We start from the raw sequence: 22,636 nt of genomic DNA, 5'->3' as shown, positions 1-22,636 counted from the left end.
GCCACCCCCAAATCTCCGCCGTCCTCTCGAAGAGGTCGATGAAGGCCTCTGGGTCGTCCGCCGCCCCATCTTCTGTAACGCTGGTGGGGGCAATGTGGCGCTGGTGTCCGGGGTCGCGGCTGCGGCTGGAGCGGCCTCCTGGCTGAGGAGGCTCCGGATGGCGTGCCGGTCCTCTGCTTGAGCCCGCATGATTTCAAAAAAACGGCGATCCTGGTCTTGCCGGAGCTCAAGCAGGGATTGTTGGTGGCTCTGGTGGAGTGTCGCGAGGGACTGGAGGACTTCAGCCAGCTGGGAGGACTCTATGGGGCGACTCTGTTCCATTATTAATTCTCCCGGGTTTCGGCACCAGTGTGAAACTCTCACGGGAAGCAGGACAGGAAACGAAGGTTTCAACAAAAAAGGTAAGGCTTTTATTGCCGTATGTCTCACAATAATACACACAAAGACACAAGCGCACTGGGTTGGCTTGCACCGTCGTCTCCCTCTGCTCTCCGGCCGCTGGCTTTTTCACCGCTCTCCTCACTCTACTGCAATTAGAGACAGGTGTTAGTCATAATTTGGCCCAGGTGTGAGCGCCCTTACCGCTTCTCTCTCCCGGACGGGCGCTTGACCACGCCCCCGCTGCCACAGTTACATTATTTGTTTGTTTGTTTTTCATTGCATCACAAATGCCATGGACTCGGCCGGACTCAGAAAAAATGCCAAGTTAAATACAACATAAGCTTTATGGACAGTGTCTGTGGCATACTGTTGCACAGAAAATAATTTCAGTTCATCCATGAAGTTTATAAAAATTAACAAAAACAAAATGCACTATGGATTATAATTAATGTTAACATATAAAATGATCACACTGTTTTGAAAGAAAAGCACTGTTTACACTGAGCAAACTCCACACAGAGGAATAAGATCAGTTCATCTGCTTAAAAAGAAGATAAGTTAAACTCATATTCTAAATGAGGATATATGTCATGTTTTCCAGTAAAAATATCTAAACATCCTGAAAAAAAAAAAACAGATTGCATAAAAATAGCAAAAGATGTTCTGCAATTTTCAATCTTCCGAATGAAACAAGACAAACCATTTTTGGAATAGAATATTGCTTTCTTTCCATGTAAAAAAAACTAAACATTGTTAAACAATACAGATGCTCATGGAATATGAGTTTTTGCAGTATACAAATAGAAATCATTCCTTTATTACTGAGATTGTCGGGTCAGATATTGGAGAATATACTGCAGAGTTTGGAGATGACTTTCTGTGCAGCTGCATAAAATCTTCCAGCAGTAAACTCACACATCTCTTCATCAGATACCTCAAACCCGATCTGAAGAAGAAATCAAAGCACAAGACTGCAGTTATCAAAAAGACACTGAACCCAGAGTTCAATGAGGTACTTTATAATTCTAATATCATTTATATAAATAAAATAATTTATGCGCATACACATGAGAAATGGATGAGAATGTTTGTGCTTGCAAAACATCATTATTCTCTCCAATTATGCTTTTAATTGTGTTGCTATATGATTTATTAACATATTTAAATGAAAGGATAAATTAATAGTTCAGCCAATAATGAAAATTCTGCCAACATTTACTCACCCTCATGTTGCACCAAACCCACATTACTTTTATTTATACCATAAAACTCAAATGAAGATGTGTAGCAGTTCACATTGTTTTTGCATACAATGAAAGTATAAAAGGTCAGGTGACTGTTAAGCTCCAAAAAGAACAAGAAAGCACCATTAAGTATATTCGCACAGTATATCTTATTATATACAGTATATATAAATTGCATACATCTTCTGAAGTCATACCATCTTCTCTTCTGCCGCAGGTCTCAAATCTCATTTGCATATTCAATTTTGCTTCCTCTAAACACATTGTTCCAGGTTTGACATTATTGGTGGCAAACACCTTTCATGTGTCTTGTGACCGATAGTGATGTGTCATATTTTAATGCACAAATGACATTTGAGAGCTGTGGCAAATGGGAAGATTTTCAGTAGATAATCACTTAATTTTCAGTCTGTCCCTCACAAAATGTATATAAAATCACTTCAGAAGAAGAAGAAAAAAAGCACCATAAAAGCAGTCCATTGTTGGATGAACTATTTCTTTAATTTCAAAGAAAGGATAATCAAGATTATACATGTAATATTTCTTGTGTCATATTATACTCACAATGTTTCAGGAGTTTTTTTATGAGATCAAATTCAGTGAGCTGTCCACCAAGACATTGGATGTTACTGTCTGGGACTATGATTTGGGGAGATCGAATGACTTCATCGGTGAGAATTTATTATTTAAATTTGTTATCACTGTTAACAAACCTGTGATACATGCATATGTTTGGAGCATGGTATCAAATAGACTTTAGATCTTTTTGATACTGTGCATGGTATTTACTTACACTTGCAATACCTCTTGGGTCTGTTACCTTTTAAAGTCCTGGTGAAATTAAAATGGGCGTGTCTTCATGTTTGTTGGTTTTGAAGCTAACATACTGTGTGTACTCCTAAAAGTTGAAGGCGAAATACAATTTGGTAACAATTACCTTTAATGTTCCCTATGTTAAGGGTTTAAAAGGAGTTAATTAATGACAATTCACTAAATCATTTATATGCATCATAAGCCATAATTCATGATTTATGTCACAATGCAGAAAAATTTGATTACTATAGTGATATTATAAGGAGGGATTATGTCATTGTGTTTATATTCATGTCTTGACTCACTTGTGTTGTCACTTTCCTTGTCAAGTTAATGCCAAAGGAATAGATTGACCTAGTCCTAGTTATCTAAACACTTTTCAGCTCTTGATGCCCTTTCACAGCATCTATCATTTAATAAAGCCTGATAATTATTAAACCCTTATGAACTTCATACACATTACGTTTCTAATGTTGGCAACTCTTTAATAAATGCATCATCTGTGTCAACTTTATATTAAGGTCAATTTTGATAGGTTACTAATGTTGAATAAGTGTGTGTATATATATATATATATATATATATAAATAAAAGGACAAGGCTTTCGATATCAAGTCATCATTTTTATTTGAATTGCGCTTTTCACAACACACATAGTTTCAAAGCAGCTTTACAGAAGATTGTGATTTAACTGAAAATTAAACTGTAATATCTATAAAGTCATCATTGTGCAAATTGTGTATAAAATATTTTTTTTTATAGTTAAATAATAATTGTATTTAGAACCTCGGTGAGCAAGCCAAAGGCGACTGTGGTAAGGAACACAAAACTCCATAAGGTTTTGGTTAATGGAGAAAAATAACTTTGGGAGAAACCAGACTCACTGTGTGGGTCAGTTCCCCTCTGACTAACATCATGAATATAATGTAAATATTAGTTATTTATGTGCAGTGCAAGTCATGGTTTTACATTTGTAAATTAAGTAAGTGTTAAGGTCAGTGTTTACACAAAGGTTTTGATTAACTTTAAGATTAATGACTAATGTCTTTGAAGTCCATCCTGTATTAACCGCAGAAGATCACATTGATGCAATTGTCCTTTGATAGTTGGCTGATGAAGGCTTTTGTTGGCAATTAATTGATAGTCTATGTATTCCAATTCAATAGTGTAGTCCATTAACAGACAAAGGTGATGCAGGCAGAGATCAGTGAGGTGCATCACAGCTGTTAGTGAGACTATTCCATAGTTCTGGGCTATGGAATCCAGATAGTTGAGGCCAAGGCCAGAAGAGCAATGAGCCAAAATATCTTCAAAAATATAATCATTACTTGGTAAAAAGGCAAAGTACAAATAAACAAGGAAAGCCGAGCTTTCACAAAACAGAGAAATGAAATAGACTTCTAAATAATTAAATTAAAGGGTCAAAAGGTATAACAAGAAAATACTTAGCTAGAGAGTTTGTCACTCGAGGCACAGGGTACATAGGCTCAAGACTGAATATAAGCAGGGAACAAACAGACTTATATAGGCCTAGACACAGGTGAAGGGAATGAGAGTAAACGAGCAGGGGGTTGAACCGGGTTAGGGGCGTTGGTGCCATCTGCAGGGGTGGAGAGGAGCATGGCATGGGAGGCCCAAGGCGAGCACCCTCTGCTGGTCTGGAGGGGAACAGCACCCCAAAGAGGAGATCCCTTACAGGAGTCCCTTCCCTACGAACGGCTCCTGACGTTCTCCAGTCAGTTCCCTCGGGATTGGTGAAACTTCACGACGAGAGACGGATCGAGGATGTCTTGAGCGGGGACCCAGGTCCGCTCCTCCCGGCCATAGCCCTCCCAGTCTACCAGTTATTGGGTCTTCCCCCGGACCCGGCGAGAATCCAGCAGTCTACGGACAGTGTATGCTGGTTGGCCATCAATGATACAAGGTACTGGGGCAGGCTTCCTAACTGGAGACAGAGTGGAGCAAACAACAGGTTTTAACCGTGAAACATGAAGTGGAGTGAACCTTCATGGACCTTGGCAGACGGAGTCGATAGGAAACTGGGTTGATCTTCTTGAGGACCTTGAATGGGCCAATGTAACGTGGGGCTAGCTTTTGGGATTCCACCCACAGAGGAAGATCTCGGGTTGACAGCCATACTCTTTGCCCTGGGCGAAGCGTGTGTCCCACCCTCCGGCGTCGGTTACATTTACATTTACATTTACATTTATTCATTTGGCAGACGCTTTTATCCAAAGCGACTTACAAAAGAGGAGGAACATCAGCAAATCATCTTAGGGAGACAGTGGTACAAAAAGTGCCATATTACAAAGTTTCACTATCATCATAATAGTATACAAAACAGATTTAAGTGCAACAAGAAATGTACATTTTTTATTTATTTATTTATTTATTTATTTATTTTTTTAGTGACCGGTTAAGTGCTTTTGGAAAAGATGTGTTTTTAGACGTTTTTTGAAGATAGAGAGTGAGTTAGCTTCCCGGATTGAGTTGGGAAGGTCATTCCACCACCGTGGTATGATGAAATTGAAAGTCCGGGAAAGTGTTTTGGTGCCTCTTTGTTTTGGTACGACAAGGCGACGTTCCATAGCCGACCGCAGGCTTCTGGTGGGAACGTAGCTCTGCATAAATGTTTTTAGGTATGCTGGAGCAGACCCAGTGACTGTTTTATATGCCAGCACTAGGGCCTTGAATTTAATACGTGCATGAACCGGCAGCCAGTGGAGAGAGACAAAGAGTGGTGTAACATGTGCTCTCTTAGGTTCATTAAAGACCAGACGTGCTGCTGCATTCTGGATCATTTGGAGAGGTCTAATAGCACATGCAGGAAGGCCTGCAATGAGAGCGTTACAGTAGTCCAGTCTAGTTATGACAAGGGACTGAACAAGCAGTTGTGTGGCATGTACAGAGAGGAAGGGTCTTATCTTCCTGATATTGTAGAGTGTAAATCTACAAGATCTTGCAGTTTTTGAAATGTGGTCTGTGAAATTTAGCGCATCAGTGGTTACCCCTAGATTTCAGACCGTTTTGGAAGGTGAAACTGTAGTTGGACCCAGCTGCACGGTGATGTTGTGTTCAACAGCCGGGTTGGCTGGAAAGACAAGGAGTTCGGTCTTGGCAGGGTTGAGTTGAAGGTGGTGTTCCTTCATCCAGGCTGAGTCTGCCAGACAGGCAGCGATTCGAGCGGTCACTGTGGTGTCGTTGGGCTGGAAAGACAAGTAGAGATGCGTGTCATCAGCGTAGCAGTGGTAAGAGAAACCATGTGACTGGATGATGGGTCCCAGTGATGTTGTGTATATGGAGAAGAGAAGTGGCCCAAGCACTGATCCCTGAGGTACCCCAGTAAGTAACTGGTGTGGCTTGGATACTTCCCCTCTCCATGCTACCTCAAAGGACCTTTCTGAGAGATTAGAGTTGAACCAGTCAAGCACAATTCCAGTGATATCCAGTTTAGAGAGTGTGGAGAGAAGGATCTGATGGTTGACTGTGTCAAAGGCAGCAGAAAGGTCCAGCAGAATCAGAACGGATGATTTCGATTCAGCTCTCGCCTGTCTCAGTGACTCGATGACAGACAGCAGGGCAGTCTCAGTGGAGTGTCCACTTTTGAAGCCTGACTGATTGTTATCCAGCAGCTTGTTCTGTGAGAGATAGGCAGAGATCTGATTGAAAACTGCCCTTTCAAGTGTTTTTGCCATGAATGGGATGAGAGAGACTGGTCTGTAGTGTTCTATCTGTGTGGGGTTAAGTGCAGGTTTTTTCAGCAGTGGGGTTACTCGAGGATCACTGCTGATCCCAGTGAGCTTTTGTGGGATCAGCTAGACTGTAAGGTGTGTGAGAAGTGCCCGACAAGAGAGCCACATCTATGGCAAGTCTTACAGGAAGCGTGGGGTAAAATGTAACCGGAGTATCTGGACAAACTGACAGCTGGAATGCCAAGGTTCTGCAAAGCTGTCATTGCTGCATGTGGAGGATTTTTTGATGAGAACTCTTGTAATTGTAATTTTTCACATTATTAATGTCCTGACTTTACATTGTGATCAGTTGAATGCCACTTTGGTGAATAAAAGTACCAATTTCGTTCCATAACAGCAAAATCTGTACATTATTCCAAACTTTTGTCCACCGGTGTATAAGGAGAAAAGCAGGGGCCCTAAAACTTATCACTGTGGCACTCCATACTTAATTTGAATTGACAATTCCTCGTTTACACATACAAAGTTGTAGCGGTCTGATAAATAGGGCCTGAACCATGCTAACGCAAGTCCGCTAATGCCAACATAATTCTCCAGCCTATTCAAGAGAATGTCGTGATTTATGGTGTTGAAGGCAGGACCAAGATCTAAAAGCATTAGAAGAGAAAAGAAGCCACGATCAGATGATAAGAGCAAGTCATTTTCAACTCTGATAAGTGCAGTCCCTGTACTGTGATGGGGCCTAAATCCTGAATGAAATTGTTCATATATACCATTTCTCTGTAGAAATTAACATAGTTGTGTATGGTTCAAAGCTATACACAAGATTGGACTTCCTGTTTCTGACGGCACAGCACGCACGCACGCTGCACGAGAGTTTGTTTGTGGCCTGCTTAGCACTGCTTATTCTCATACGTTCAACGTTATAGTCATCGTTCATAGTTATATCCTTTGTCAGTTTACCGCGTAGTTCATAGTTATATCCTTTGACATTTTACCGCGTTTCAGATTCTTCCGCTCTTTCTCCCATTTCATCTGCATGTATTTTACCGGTTGCTGCTGACACCTAGCTAGAGTCTGTGTTTGTAGCCTTTAATCCTTAAACATCTGCCATTTTTAAGCACGCATCGGGTCTTCCCGTATTATTCTCTTATCGGGATTCAACTGCGCGCATATTCCACCTGTATCCGCGTTCTATTTTTATCGCGGTTAAACTGCGTGCATTTTTTCAGCACGCACCTGTTTTTTCTCCTCTGCGGTACACAGATTATTGCATCGATCTCAAAGCACCGCTTATCAGAACAACCACCACCAACAACAAACCATTTTGTGAGGGATTCAAATCAATCTCAAAACCCTCACCGCTCAGGAACAACGAACAATTTGCGGTAAGTCATGGCATCGGCTCATGTTATTTGTTCATGCATTGCATGTCACATGTTTAAAATAGCCTCCTCCGTCAGCAGTGAGGGATTCACTTGTGATAAATGTAAGGAATTAGTCAGGCTGACGGAGAAGGTTAATGAGTTAGAGACTCGCATCCGAACGCTAGTAGAGGTCAGTGAGAAAGAGAAGCCGTTAGATACTGTTTCGGATGCGGGCAGTACAGAGAGCAACACACACACTTTGGTTCCGTTATAGAGCCCCTGCAGCAGGGCATTTGGGTGACGTCTCGGCGGCATAATCGTTCAGCAAAGAGACACCACTCTCCCGCTCCTGTTAGGGTTTCCAATAAATTCTCCCCACTCAGTGATACACCCACTGAGAATCATATTGAAAGAGCCCTTGTTATCGGTGATTCTATTGTAAGGAACGTGGAAATAGAGACTCCAGCCACTATTGTTAATTGCATTTCGGGGGCCAGAGCGTCTGACATCAAATCAAATTTACAAGTGCTGGCAAATGCTAAACGTAGATTTTCTAAAATTGTTATCCATGTCGGCACTAATGATGTCCGGCTTCGCCAGTCGGAGATCACTAAAGATAATGTTAAAGAGGTGTGCAAATTTGCAAAAACGATGTCAGACACTGTAATATGCTCTGGTCCCCTCCCTGCTCGTCGTGGTGACGAGGTTTATAGTAGATTAGTGTCACTGAATGGCTGGATGTCTGAGTGGTGTCTGCAGAATAAAATAGGATTCATAGACAATTGGAAAAGTTTTTGGGGTAGACCTGACCTGCTAAAGAGAGACGGACTCCATCCCTCCAGGGAAGGTGCTGCTCTCCTCTCTAGTAATTTGGCTCATAGACTTAATAATGATATTAATTGACTAAATGGGGCCCAGGTCAGGAAGCAGACAAACTGGTTAATCCGAACGTCTGCTAGCTGCCTTGAGACATCACACAGGTCACATAAACTACAACACATAGAGACTGTATCACCTAGATATCTCATAGAGACTGTGTCTGTTCCCCAAACTACCAAACACAAAACCCTCACTAAATCATTTAGAAAAAATTTGATTAAGGTCAAACTTGAACAAAACAAACAAATTAAAAATGTACATCATATAAAAATAGGGCTACTAAACATTAGATCTCTTTCTACCAAAGCACTAATTGTCAATGAAATGATTACAGATCATAGATTGGATGCGCTCTGTTTGACTGAAACCTGGCTTAAACCGGATGAATATATTAGTTTAAATGAATCTACTCCCCCAAGTTATTGTTATAAACATGAGCCTCGTCTGAAGGGTCGAGGAGGAGGTGTTGCTACAATTTACAGTGAAGTTTTTGGTGTTACCTGTTTTGGAGGACAGGATATAAATGTAAGTCTTTTGAATTAATAATGCTTAAGGTGACACCGTCAAATACAAATATAAATAAAAAATCTCTGTCGTCCTTTACCCTTGCTACAGTATATAGATCACCTGGGCCTTATTCAGATTTCCTTAGTGAATTTGCAAATTTTTTATCAGATCTTGTAGTTACTGTAGATAGAGCCTTAATTGTTGGTGACTTCAACATTCACATAGATAATGAAAATGATACATTGGGATTAGCATTTATCGATATTCTCAACTCTCTTGGAGTCAGACAAAATGTAACAGGACCAACTCATCGCCATAATCATACGCTAGATTTAATTCTTTCATATGGAGTTGATGTTGATAATATAGAAATTCTGCAACAGAGCGATGACATCTCGGATCATTACCTCGTCTCTTGCATGCTGCAATCAGCTAATGTTACTCAATCTACACCACGCTATCGTTCAGGTAGAACCATTCTTTCGACCACTAAAGATAGCTTCACTAATACTCTTCCAGATCTATCTCATATACTCAATAAACCCCAAAGCCCAGAAGAACTTGAATGAAATAACAAAAAATTTAAATGCAGTCTTCTCTAGCACCCTTGATGTTGTCGCCCCACTTCAATTAAAGAAAATTAAAGAAATAAGCCCTGCACCATGGTACAATGATCACACTCATGCTCTCAACAGAGCAGCTCGGAAAATGGAGCGCATGTGGAAAAATACAAAATTAGAAGTATTTCAGGGTGCATGGAAGGATAGTGTCTGTAGCTACAAACACGCACTCAAAGCTGCCAGGTCAGCATATTTTAGTAAACTCATAGAAAATAACCACAACAATCCTAGATGTTTATTCAGTACTGTGGCTAAATTGGTTAGGAATAAAGCCTCAACCGAACCAGATATTACGTCACAGCTCAAGAGTAATGACTTCATGAATTTCTTCACAGATAAAATTGAAATAATCAGAAATAAAATTGGAATTATGCAATCATCTGTCATAGCACCCCAGAAAACAATGTCGAATAATTTCCCTCATGTGCAACTTCAATCCTTCAGCTATCATAGGTCATGAAGAGCTAACAAAACTTATCGAAACATCAAAAGCCACAACTTGTTTGTTAGATCCTATACCAACTAAGCTCTTAAAAGTGGTATCTCCTGTAATATCAGAACCTCTTCTTAATATCATTAACTCCTCGGTATGCTTAGGACATGTCCCAAGAAACTTTAAAATGGCAATTATCAAACCGCTAATTAAGAAGCCACAACTTAATCCTGGAGAACTTGCTAATTATAGACCGATTTCAAATCTCCCGTTTATGTCAAAAATACTAGAAAAGGTAGTATCCTCCCAAATATGTTCATTTCTACAGAGAAATAGTATACATGAAGAATTTCAATCAGGATTTAGGCCTCATCACAGTACAGAGACTGCACTTATCAGAGTTACAAATGACTTGCTCTTATCATCTGATCGCGGCTGCATTTCTCTTCTAGTGCTTTTAGATTTTAGTGCTGCATTCGACACGATAGATCACGACATTCTCTTGAATAGGCTAGAGAATTATGTTGGAATTTGTGGAGTGGCATTAGCATGGTTTAGCAGACCGCTACCACATTGTCTATGTAAATGAGGAATTGTCAAACCAAACAAAAGTAAAATATTGAGTGGCACAGGGATCAGTTTTAGGGCCTCTGCTTTTCTCCATGTATATGCTTCCCCTGGGAGATATTATCAGGAATCGTGGAATAAGTTTCCACTGCTATGCTGAGGTTACACAACTTTATATTTCTTCAAAACCTGATGAGATTTCACAATTCTCTAAATTAGCAGAGTGTATTAATGAAATAAAAGATTGGATGGCCAGAAATTTCCTTCTACTCAATTCTGACAAAACAGAGGTTCTAATTATTGGACCAAAAAACTCTAAAAATAAGCCACTAAAATATAATTTGTCTCTAGATGGATGTACTGTTACATCATCTTCATCAGCGAAGAACTTAGGTGTTATATTTGATACCAATCTGTCCTTTGAAAATCAAATTACAAATGTTTGTAGAACAGCATTCTTCCACCTAAGAAATATTGCTAAATTAAGGCATATGCTCTCGGTTGCTGATGCCGAAAAACTAATTCATGGGTTCATGACCTCAAGACTAGATTATTGTAATGCATTACTGGGAGGATGTCCAGCAAGATCAATAAATAAACTTCAATTGGTTCAAAATGCAGCAGCCCAGAGTGCTGACGAGAACCAAGAAATATGATCATATTAGCCCCATTTTATCATCATTACATTGGCTACCTGTTAAATTCCGTATTGATTTTAAAATTCTGTTAACTACGTACAAAGCTTTGAATGGTCTAGCTCCGCAGTACTTAAGTGATCTTCTACCACGCTATATTCCAACACGTTCATTAAGATCGCAAAATTCTGGCCTATTAATAGTTCCTAGAATATCAAAATCCACTAAAGGAGGAAGATCCTTTTCATATTTGGCTCCTAAACTATGGAATAGTCTCCCAAACACTGTTCGAGATGCAGACACACTCTCTCAGTTTAAGTCTAGACTAAAGACTCATCTATTTAGCCAGGCATACACCTAATTTATCCTCCAACCCACAATTAGGCTGCTTTAGTTGGGTCTGCCGGAACCAGAAACCAGAAACATTGAGCATGATCTCTTACTCTGCAATAAATTAAATGGCATCTACGCTTACATCTTTTTATTTGTTTCCCTGTCTCAACCTCGGGACTCCTATCCTGAGGTCACCAGAACCGGCTGGATCCAGCACCATTCCTGCTTCATGTTGGACTCCACTGCTACATGTCGCAGAATGATGATGACTAAATGCAGCCGGTGCCAGCCAAACATCACTTCAATCTATTATGACGGACTTCAGAGGATGAAATGATGCCAACTCCAACCTGCATCACCTCGGTCTATAGATGGACTACGATCTTGAAATGGAATGCATAGACTAACTATTGCCAACAAAAGCCTTCATCAGCCAATTAACAAGGACAGTTGCATCTATGTGAACTTCTGCAATTAATCAAGATGGACTTCAAAGACTTTTGTCATTAATCTTACAGTTCAAACACAATCGATGTTTAATCACTGACCCTTAACACTTAGTTTAATAATTTTAAACCATGATTTTAACTATACATAATTAATATTTACATTACATTCAAAATGTTAGCCAGAGGGAACTGGCCCCCACAGTGAGTCTGGTTTCTCCCAAGGTTATTTTTCTCCATTAATCAACATCTTATGGAGTTTTGTGTTCCTTGCCACAGTCGCCTACAGCTTGCTCACTGGGGTTATTAATACAATTATCATTTAATTATTTTTAAACACTATTAAAAATCGTATTTTATCGAAATTACACAATGATGATTAATCGACTTTATAGACATTACAGTTGTATCGTCTGTTAATGCTGATATTCTGTAAAGCTGCTTTGAAACGATGTGTGTTGTGAAAGGCGCTATACAAATAAAATTGACTTGACTTGAGTTGTGTGGACACTACCTTTTCTAGTATTTTCGACATAAATTGAAAAGGAGATTTGAAAATGGTCTATGATTAGCCAATTTGATAACTGCCATTTTAAAGTTCCTTGGGACATGTTCTATGGATAGCAAGGAGTTTAATATAATATTAGGGAGAGGTTCTGAGATTACAAGGAATACCTCTTTTAAGAGCTTAGTTGGTATTGGGTTTAACATACATGTGGTGGCTTTTGATTTTTTGATACGTTGTGTTAGCTTTATGTGACCTATGACAGCGAAGGATTGAAGTTGCTGGTGAGGAAACTTATGAGACACTGTTTTCTGAGGTGCTGTGACAGTTGATTGCATAATTCCAATATTATTTCAGGTGATTTCTATTTTATCAGTTAAGAAATTCATGAAGTCATTACTATTGTGCTGCTAAGGAATATCTGGTTCAGTCGAGGCTTTATTCCTAACCAATTTAGCCACAGTACTGAATAAACTCCTAGTACTGTTGTGGTTCTTTTGTATGAGTTTGCTAAAATATGCTGACCTGGCAGCTTTTAGTGCCTGTCTGTAGCTACAGACATTATCTTTCATGCACCGCAAAATACCTCTAATTTTTTATTCTTCCACTTGTGCTCCATTTTCCAAGCTGCTCTCTTGAGAGCATGAGTGTGATCATTGTACCATTGAAGGGGACAGCACTATTAAGAATTCTAGAAAAACTGTATTTATATTTTCTGTTTTTACATCATTAGTAAATGTTTTAACATTATTAGTAAAGCTATCTTTAGGGGTCAAAAGAATAGTTATACCTGAACGATAGCATGGTGTAGATTGAGTGACATTAGTTGATCGCTGTAAACAAGAGATGAGGTAATGATCTGAGATGTCATTGCTATGCGGTAGAATTTCTATAGTATCAACATCAACTCCATATGACAGCATTAAATCTAGTGTATGATTATAGCGATGAGTTGGTCCTTTCACATTTTGTCTGTCTGCAAGAGAGTTAAGAATAATCCCAATGTATAATTTTCATTATCTATGTGAATGTTGAAGTCTCCAACAAGTAAAGCTCTATCTGCAGTAACTACTAGATGTTATATAAAATTAGGAAATTCACCAAGGAAATCAGAATACAGCCTGGGTGATCTATATACTGTAGCAAGGGTAAACAATGACAGAGATTTTTTATTTATATCTGACGGTGTCACATTAAGTATTAATAGTTCAAAAGACTTAAATTTATATCCTGTCCTCTGAGTAACACTAAAACCTTTACTGTAAATTGTAGCAAAATCTCCTCCTCGACCCTTCAGATGAGGCTCATGTTTATAACAATATCCTGGGAGAGTAGATTCGTTTAAACTAATATATTCATCCGGTTTAAGGCATCAGTAAAACAGAGTGCATCCAAATTATAATCTGTAATAATTTAATTTACAATTCGTTCTGAGGTTGTAAGAGATCTAATGTTTAGAAGCACTACCTTTATATGATGTTTATCTTCATGTTTTTTTTTTTACCTTAATCAAATGTTTTCTAAATTATTTAGTGAAGGGTTTGTGTTTGGTAATTCAGGGATAGTCTCTATATGATATGTAGGTGTCACAGTCTACATACAGTTTATTAACCTGTGTCTCGTCTCAAAGCAGCTAGCAGACATTCTGATTAACCAGTTTGTCTGCTTTCTGCACTGGGCCCCAGTTAGTCAATAATATAATAATAGATATAATAATAGTCTATATATAATAGAGAGGAGAGCATCACCTTTGCTGGAGGGATGGAGTCCATCTCTCTTTAGCAGATCATGTCTACCCCAAAAACTCCTCCAATTGTCTATAAATTCTATGCTATTCGCCAGACACCACATGGACATCCAGCCATTCCGTGACACTAATCTACTATAATTAATTTAATAATTTAATTTAATAATTTAATTTAATTTGACCAATTGTCACACATTATACATACATTTCTGCATATACATGGTGAAATTATTTATTTTTCACATATCCCAGCTAAGCTGGGGTCAGAGTGCAGGGTCAGCCATGATACGGCGCCCCTGGAGCAGATAGGTTCAAGGGCCTTGCTCAAGGGCCCAGCAGTGGTGTCTTGGTGGTGTTGGGGCTTGAACCCACGACCTTCTGATCAGTAACCCAGAGCCTTAACCGCTGAGCCACCACTGCCCCATATAAACCTTGACACCACGACGTGAAGGGAGGGGGCCAGAGTGTATTGCAGTGTCTGACATAATTTTTGCAAGTTCACACACCTCTTTAACATTATCTTTATTGATCTCCGACTGGTAAAGCCATTCATCATTAGTGCAGACAAGAATACAAATTTTAGAAAATCTATATTTAGCATTAGCCAGCACTTATAATTTTGATCTGATGTCAGATGCCGAGCCCGAAATGTATTTCCACCTTCCTTACAATAGAACCACCTATTACTAAGGCTGTTTCACATTATTCTCAGTGGGTGCATCACTGAGTGGTGAGAATCGGTTGGAAACCATAACAGGAATGGGAGAGTGGTGTCACTTTCTGAGCGAGTGGGGGCTCTACAGCCTGAACCAAAGTGTTTGTGTTGCTTGTTGCAATACCGGATTCTCTTTCTCACTGACCTCCACTAGCATTCGAATACGTGTCTCTAACTTATTAAACTTCTCAGTCAGCCTGACTAATTCCTAACATTTATCACATGTAAATCACTCACTGCTGACGGAAGAAGCTATCGTATACATGTGGCATGCAGTGCAGGAAGAAATAAAATGAGCGGTTGCCATGACTTGACTCACTTATTTGTTGTTGTTATGGTTGTTTTTGAGAGGTGATGTTTGAGATAGATGTAGTTCAATGTGGTTCATGATCAGCAGATGTTTTTGATTGATGCAATAATCCATGTAAAACAAAGAGTAGAAAATTTAAGTACACAGTTAAGATGCGAGATGTAGACAAGCACATGGTAAAATGGCAAAGGATACAAAGGTGAACATATAAGAATAAGCAATGCTGAGCAGGCTAGCAAGCTACAAACACAGACTTGTGCAGTGTGCCGGCGTCCAGTATGTCCTCATGGGGTTGTTAAAATGTGTGCTAATCAGCTTGAATCTGGTTGGATCTTGTAGGGGGCGTGTCTTTAGGATGTCACTCACAGGGCGATGCCCTCCAGCACTGGATAGACTGTCTGGAAAATAAAGGTGAGAAGATCGAGCACTGGCACACACTGACCAATGACCTGCCAGGATCCACAATTTAACAGCAACAATACCTGCCTGAGACATTATCCTGCACTTGTTTACATTTCAACTGGATTGTGCTCAATATTTCACCATCACGTCTTCTCTTCCATCTTTCCTCAGTCAACACCTGTCCAAATTACTGTTAAAGTGTATAAAACGAAATATTATTGCTTTACCAGTATTCATCTCTTGTTTTCCAGTAACAACATCTAAACATCATTGTTTTCAGAGAATATATCTTGAATAAAGTTTATTTTCTTACCCCCATTGGTGATTGTTGTCATGTCCTTCTTGTTTTAAGCATAAACCTCACTAAATTTAGTAAATTACAAAATATTCTCAAGTAAATAAAAGAATGTTTAAAATTTGTTGCAGGAAAAGAAGACAAAAATATTGATTAGAATTGTATTTATTTATTATATTTTTTTTTTACTGTGTAGCCTTATGTTAAGGGCCAAAACTTGGGTTTAACAGAAAATGAATGCTTTTTCAAGAGTTATCTAAACAATTTATTGCATAGTAGTAAACGTCTACATGTGACGGCTGCAAATAAGTCTCTGGAAATATAATTAATATATTTGTGTTCCTTGCAAACATTTCTGAATTTCTGTTGCAATAAGAAGCTATAGTGTTTAACAATGCTTCCTTCATATTTTGCTTCATAGAAAATGTTAAAAAGTAAATATCTTTTATTTTAAGAAACTGACATTGTATTGCTTGCTGCTGAAATATTGTACTATACTGTATTTTATTTTAAGAGGACATTGAGATATGTCTATGTTAACAGTTGACATATATTTAAATAGCATAACTGCTGTGTTAATCACCACATTCTTACAGTTGTAATCTGTTTATGAGATTAATTTTCAGTATTATGTGTTATTGTCTATGGCAACTCACAGTTCTCTGCTAGAGCAGCACTCCCCTTCCACACTCAAATAATCTACCAGTCCTTTGTTTTGTTAATTTAATTGACTAATATAGTAATTCATTGTATACATTTTCTTTGGTTTTCAGTTTTTTCTTTATTATATGTTTTTGTCACTTATATTCCTATATTCTTTACTTCTTTTCTCTATGGGACATACACTTGTTTATGAGTATTAAGGCATTTTTAATGAATATAATATTAATTATATTTTTGTCTATGCCTATGTGAACAATTTAGTGCACATTTGTAAACCAGCTTTTTTTTCTGTGTCTGGAATGATGCATGAATGTTTGCCTTTTTAATGCATGAATGTTTTGCCAACCTTGTATTTGTCTCCTTTAAATAAAATTGAAGAACAAAACAATCTTACTGAATGTTTCACATTTTTGCAATAGTTCACTTATTTAACATAGTTTATGTTGATAATTATAAAACATTTACATGACCTCATTTCACTCACTAGAGTTCACAGAAAATGTAATTAATTATACATTATCATACTTTAGGTTTTTTAAATGTTCACTCACCCATTATAAATACGTGGAGGTGAGGGCATGGTCGATGTGAGTGGTAAGGATTCTCATCTGAGATAAAATGCTGGTAACTGCTTGTTACTGTGTTCACAGTGAGATATGGGGGAAATAAAAGGGCCAGTCAGAGTGTGAGAGACAGCCCAGCTGACAAGCTGTTTGTGTATGTTGTCCGATGCCATTTTTAAGATTTAAGTTATATCTCCTGCTTCCTCACTCCTGAGGAAGCGGGAGACAGCGATTCCAAATCAGTATTGTCACTTTTATTGACAAAATAATAAGTTTGCTTCAATTCAATGATATAGCTTAATTTCCCCTTCTGTCACTCACTCGATGTTGTGTCGAATGAAGTGACACAAGGGGTCTTCCTGGGACACCAAATGTACCTCTGAACCTGAGAAAAGGCCAATGTCAAGTTGGCAGACAGAATTTGCATGCCCCGCCCTGGACATACGGGTATAAAGGGAAGTGGGGCAGCGAGTGCCAGTCAGAATTTTTCTTCGGAGCCGATGTTGGCACATCAACTGCCTAGAGTTGCTGGCTGTATCTCTTGCCCTACGGAGGTTTCTCCCACTAATCCGGGGCAAGCACATCTTGATCCGTTCAACCAGCACCGCGACTGTAGCATACATAAATCGCCAAGGCGGCGTGCGCTCTAGTCATATGTCACAACTCGCCCACCATCTCCTCTATTGGAGTCAGCAGCGACTCAGGTCGCTGCACGCCACTCACATCCCTGGCAACCGCAACACGACGGTGGATGCGCTGTCGTGGCAGGTTTTGCCCAGCGGAGAGTGGAGGCTCCACCCCAAGGTGGTCCAGCTGATCTGGGACTGATTCGGCAATATCAGGGAGGACGAGGAACAGGTCATCCTGGTGGCCCCTTACTGGCCCACCTGGACCTGGTTCTCGGATCTTATGCTACTTGCGACAGCACCTCCCTGGAAAATTCTCCTGAAGGACGACCTTCTTTCTCAGAGAAGGGGCACCCTCTGGCACCCGCACCCAGACCTATGGAACTTCCACGTCTGGCCCCTGAATGGGATGCGGAAGATCTAGTGGATCTACCACCTGCAGTCATAGACATGATCAACCAAGCCAGAGCTCCATCCACCAGACAACTTTATGCCCTAAAGTGGCGCTTGTTAGCAAATTGGTGTTCTTCTCGAGCCGAAGACCCACAGAGGTGCGCAGTTCAGTCAGTGATTTCATTCCTGCAGGAGAGGCTAGAGAGGAGGCTGTCCCCCTCCACCTTGAAGGTGTATGTAGCTGCTATCGCAGCCCACCTCGATGCAGTAGATGGCAAGTCCCTAGGTAAGCACGACTTGATTATCAGGTTCCTGAAAGGCGCCCGGAGACTGAACCGTCCCCGGCCTAGTCTGTTTCCCTCCTGGGATCTCTCAGTGGTCCTCTCGGGCCTTCAGAGACCCCCCTTCGAGCCGCTTGATTCAGTTGAGCTCAAGGCCCTCTCCCTGAAGACGGCCCTTCTGATCGCGTTAGCCTCCATCAAGAGGGTTGGGGACCTGCAAGCGTTCTCTGTCAGCGACACCTACTTGGAGTTCGGACCGGGAAAGGAACATTGTTGTGATAGTCACTACGGGATAATCCTGAATATCCCTGTGCACACACCTCACCCTCACCTGATTATTTGCATTCCATGCCCTGTTTTGAACCAGGCATTGATGAAATGGAGGTTTAATTGCAACCTGAATTCACCAGTCTTTTGGATAAAAGCGCCTGCCAAAAATGCATAAATGTAAATGTACCCCCTTGACATTCACCGGTATCTGGTATGTCCCTGCTTGATCAGGGGCATTTTGTGGAGTGGATCCGGATCAAGGCCCCCATCTCCATTACCGGGCACAGATCTCAAACGTGACCTGAAACCTGCAACTCCAGCAGACCGGCCCAAGCCTACCAGCCACATTTGTTGCAGCGGGTTCTGTTACCTGGGATGAAAAGAGGGGAGAGATGGGGTTTGGTGGTACAGGGAACACCCAAGACCGGGGAGACGGTTTCAGGGGAATGTTCCCAAGTTTCCAGGGGAACGGAACAGGGCTGAAGTGGGGGATGGGGGGAGGGGAGGTGAGGTGAGAGCTGGGAATGAGACAAAAGGGGGGGAAAGGGTGTGGGCCCCCAGATACACCGCCATCTGAACCGCTTCGTCCAGCGATGCCACCACTCAGCCATCCACTTTGACTGCTGGGAGACCACCAAGTTGATCACATCATCGGCATCGCTGTTCTCCCTTGCCAGCACCCTCCACCGGCAGGCGTCATGGAGCTGCTGAGCAAAGGCAAATGGGTGGCCTACCTCACTCAGCATCAAGGAGCAGAAGCACTGGTGGTGTTCTTCTGGGCTATGGTCGACCCGTTGCAGGATGGACTTCTTCAACAACTTGTAGTCCAGTAGGTTGGCAACTGGAAGTTGTTGTGCAACAATCTGGGCTTTCCTAGTCAGCAGCAGCAGATGATGTACCACCCATTGCTCCTGCGGCCATCTCAGGGTTTCTCAGCCATGTGCTCAAAGAGCTCTAGGTAGGCCTCCAGATCATCTTGAGGGCACATCTTTTTGAGCAACATGTGAGGGCTGGCTGCTGGTGGGGAAAGGGTGGCAGCGCTCCCTCCTGGGGTATTAGGCCCCGCAGCACCCACCGGTCATCCTCCTGGGTCCGAAGGAGCACCCGGACGGACAGAAGGCGCTGGTGCTCTACTTTTTATACATATGCAGGTTGTCATAATTATTATCTTCCTTAATAAACAAACAATGCCATATGGCATTTATTCCCTCATTCCATCATCTTAACATTAAATGCACTACATTCCTCACCTGAAAATACAACATCCCCCAATTCAACAACCAAAAATACACAGTTGTTTTTTTTTACAACACACAACAGAAATCCCAAATACCCATACAACAACAAAAATAATCAGACTTCTGGTTGCAGGTGTTTTTACAGATTTAACCTCTGTGGAACTCTTTTTACCAGACATGTTCGAGTATGTACAGACTCTTTCTATACTTCTGGTTCAACTATTTAATTTTTACTCTCTCTCAACCCAGGAGTTTCTTCTAACATCATTTGTGAAGTGTCACACAAATTTTCTGTTGAAAGTGCTTCCTCATCCTGTTCAGTAGTCATTCATTTTGTTGCTCTTAACTGATCTACATGCTTTTTGTAGGACTTGCTTTTTGTAGTAATTGGACCTAATGGTCTTTCAATTTCTACTAACTTCCACTTCTCTTCCCCTCCCCTGAATTGTTTCTCAAGTACCTTTTGCTGTGCATAAAATACTCTCACATGAGCTACCCTTGATTTTTGTACTTGCTGTTTTTCTTGCATTTGAGAAGAGAACTGAGGTCACAGTCAAGGGAGCATTTCTTTAAATGAATAAATATGTCAATGCCATGTTGAACCATGAAATCCCATTTTTTTAGTTTTTCCCATGACAATTTATAGGTTTGCACCAGTCCCTCTACTAACCATTTGAGGCAGGATGGTACGCTGCTGATTTGACATGATTTACCCCATTAATTTCTAAAAAGGTTTCAAACTCTCTGGACACAGATTGGAGGTCCATTATCTGAAACAATTTCCTTAGGTAATCCATAGTTGGCAAACATACTATGCATAACCTCAACTGTTGCTTTGGCAGTAGCAGAAGTCATCAACTTGATTTCTGGCCAACGTGAATAAGCATCAATGGCCAATAGAAACTGATGCTTCCCTTTTTCACAGAAATCAATATACACTCTCACCCATGGATATTCAGGCCATTTCCAGGGATACACAGGTACAGTGTTAGGCATCTTTTGATGTAATGCACATACCTTGCAGTAACTAATCATATTTTTATATCATCATCCAATTTAGGCCACCAAAAATGGCTTCTGGCTACTGCCTTACGCTTGACCATCCCTAAATGTGACTCATGTAGTTATTTTAAGAGTTGATGTCTGATACAATTACCCAAAATCCCCACAATAGACAGTCAGCCTACAAAGTGATCTCATCCAGTCTATACAAATATGGTTTGCGTCACGAGCCAATCTCGAACCGAGGTCTCTGGTAAGGGAGTGGTAGTGACTATCCACTGAGCCGCAGAGCAGTAGGTTGGGCCCAGAAAGAAGACAAATACAGCATGTAAGAGGAGTTCAAAGGTTTAATAATAAAAAGTAATGTTCCAAAATAGTCAACTTGGCAAATGGAAAAAAAACTTTCTGAATCCGATGAAGAAAACTTGAAAAGGAAACATCCAAAACAAAACTCATTAGGTCCAGCAATGGGAAAAAACTTAGAACTCACACCACGTAGATACAGGGCAGGCTAAGAGAGCAACACAAGAGACTGGTGGCTAGCACATTCGAAAACCAAGTGACAAACAAGGGAACTGAGGTAATGGGAAATGGGAATTACAGGTAAATACTTGACAGGTTTGAGTTTTTCATCTGACACCCTTTTTGGCCAACCTTTCAGTGTGAATGACTTCACTTTCATTTGAACTTCATCTTTGTCGGTTTCAGTTATGATGTCTGTTTGATCTATCAGAATCACCTGGATTAATGTGATCTTGAACTTGAATTTAGGTACTGTCTCACCCCAAGGGAATCTCGAAAGGCCATCAGCATTTGTATGTTCTGCAGACAACATGTACATGATATCATATTGGTATGCCGATAAAAGTAATGCCTACCTCTGTAACCTGTCGGCGGGCATGCACTTCATGTTTCAGCCTCACAATCTTTACCAAAGGCTGGTGATCGGTGATGAGCAGATATTGCCTACCATAGTTTCTAAACTTCTTCATTCCAAAGATGATACCTAAGGCTTCCTTTTCGATTTGGGAACAGTTTACTTCTGACTTGCTAAGATTGCGTGAAGCATATGCATTGGGGTTTTCCCTATCTGTATGATGACAACAGATTTAGCTTCTTCAATAGGCCTTTCACCCCTGCCAAGATCAGTTTTTCCATTTAATAGTTCAGTCATGGGTTTAATTACTGCTGACAAGTTCTCCATGAATTTACCTTAGTACGAAAGTAATGCCAAAAAAGCTCTGAGCTCAGTCACATTTTTAGGTGCCGGAGCTTTTTCAATAGCCTCGATCTTCTCCGATACCGGATGCACGCCTTCCTGATCAATTCTGTGCCCCAAATAGGTTACCTGAGGTTGACAGAAAGTGAACATTTTCCCATATTCACTCTAATACCTCTGTTTGACCACCTGTTTGACTTTCTTCCAACACTCACTTAAATTTTTACCAGTGATTAGAATATCATCCAAATAACAGACTACATCCTGCAGACCCTGTAAAGTCTGATCCATAATGCGTTGAAAAATTGCTGGTGAACATTTTAAAGTCCTATGTGGATTCTTATTTCAGTGTACTTACAGTTTTCAGTGTCGTAAGTATTTAGATCGGTAGTTCTGTACAATAGTACCACTGCTCTCTAAATGCAGAGCACGCAGCCTACATAGGGCACCAACCCTGATCGTGGAACACTCGCTGTGTCTGAAACTGCCC

At 40.5% G+C, this 22,636-nt stretch overlaps 1 protein-coding gene across 1 annotated transcript in view; it reads left to right on the top strand.

The window, feature by feature from the left end:
* Nucleotides 1-16,921, top strand: part of LOC127633115 (double C2-like domain-containing protein alpha) — a 71,094-nt gene extending 54,173 nt beyond the window's left edge. Inside the window, exons 9-11 of the mRNA XM_052111991.1 lie at nt 1,312-1,393; nt 2,200-2,296; nt 15,534-16,921. Of these exons, the coding sequence (XP_051967951.1) occupies nt 1,312-1,393; nt 2,200-2,296; nt 15,534-15,664 (310 nt within the window). The 3' untranslated portion in view covers nt 15,665-16,921. The remainder of the gene's footprint in view (nt 1-1,311; nt 1,394-2,199; nt 2,297-15,533) is intronic.
* The last annotated feature ends 5,715 nt before the right edge of the window (nt 16,922-22,636 follow it).

The sequence above is a fragment of the Xyrauchen texanus genome, chromosome 40 (genome assembly GCF_025860055.1).
Source record: "Xyrauchen texanus isolate HMW12.3.18 chromosome 40, RBS_HiC_50CHRs, whole genome shotgun sequence".
Classification (NCBI taxonomy): Eukaryota; Metazoa; Chordata; class Actinopteri; order Cypriniformes; family Catostomidae; genus Xyrauchen; species Xyrauchen texanus.
This window is presented reverse-complemented; position numbering and strand designations above follow the sequence as displayed.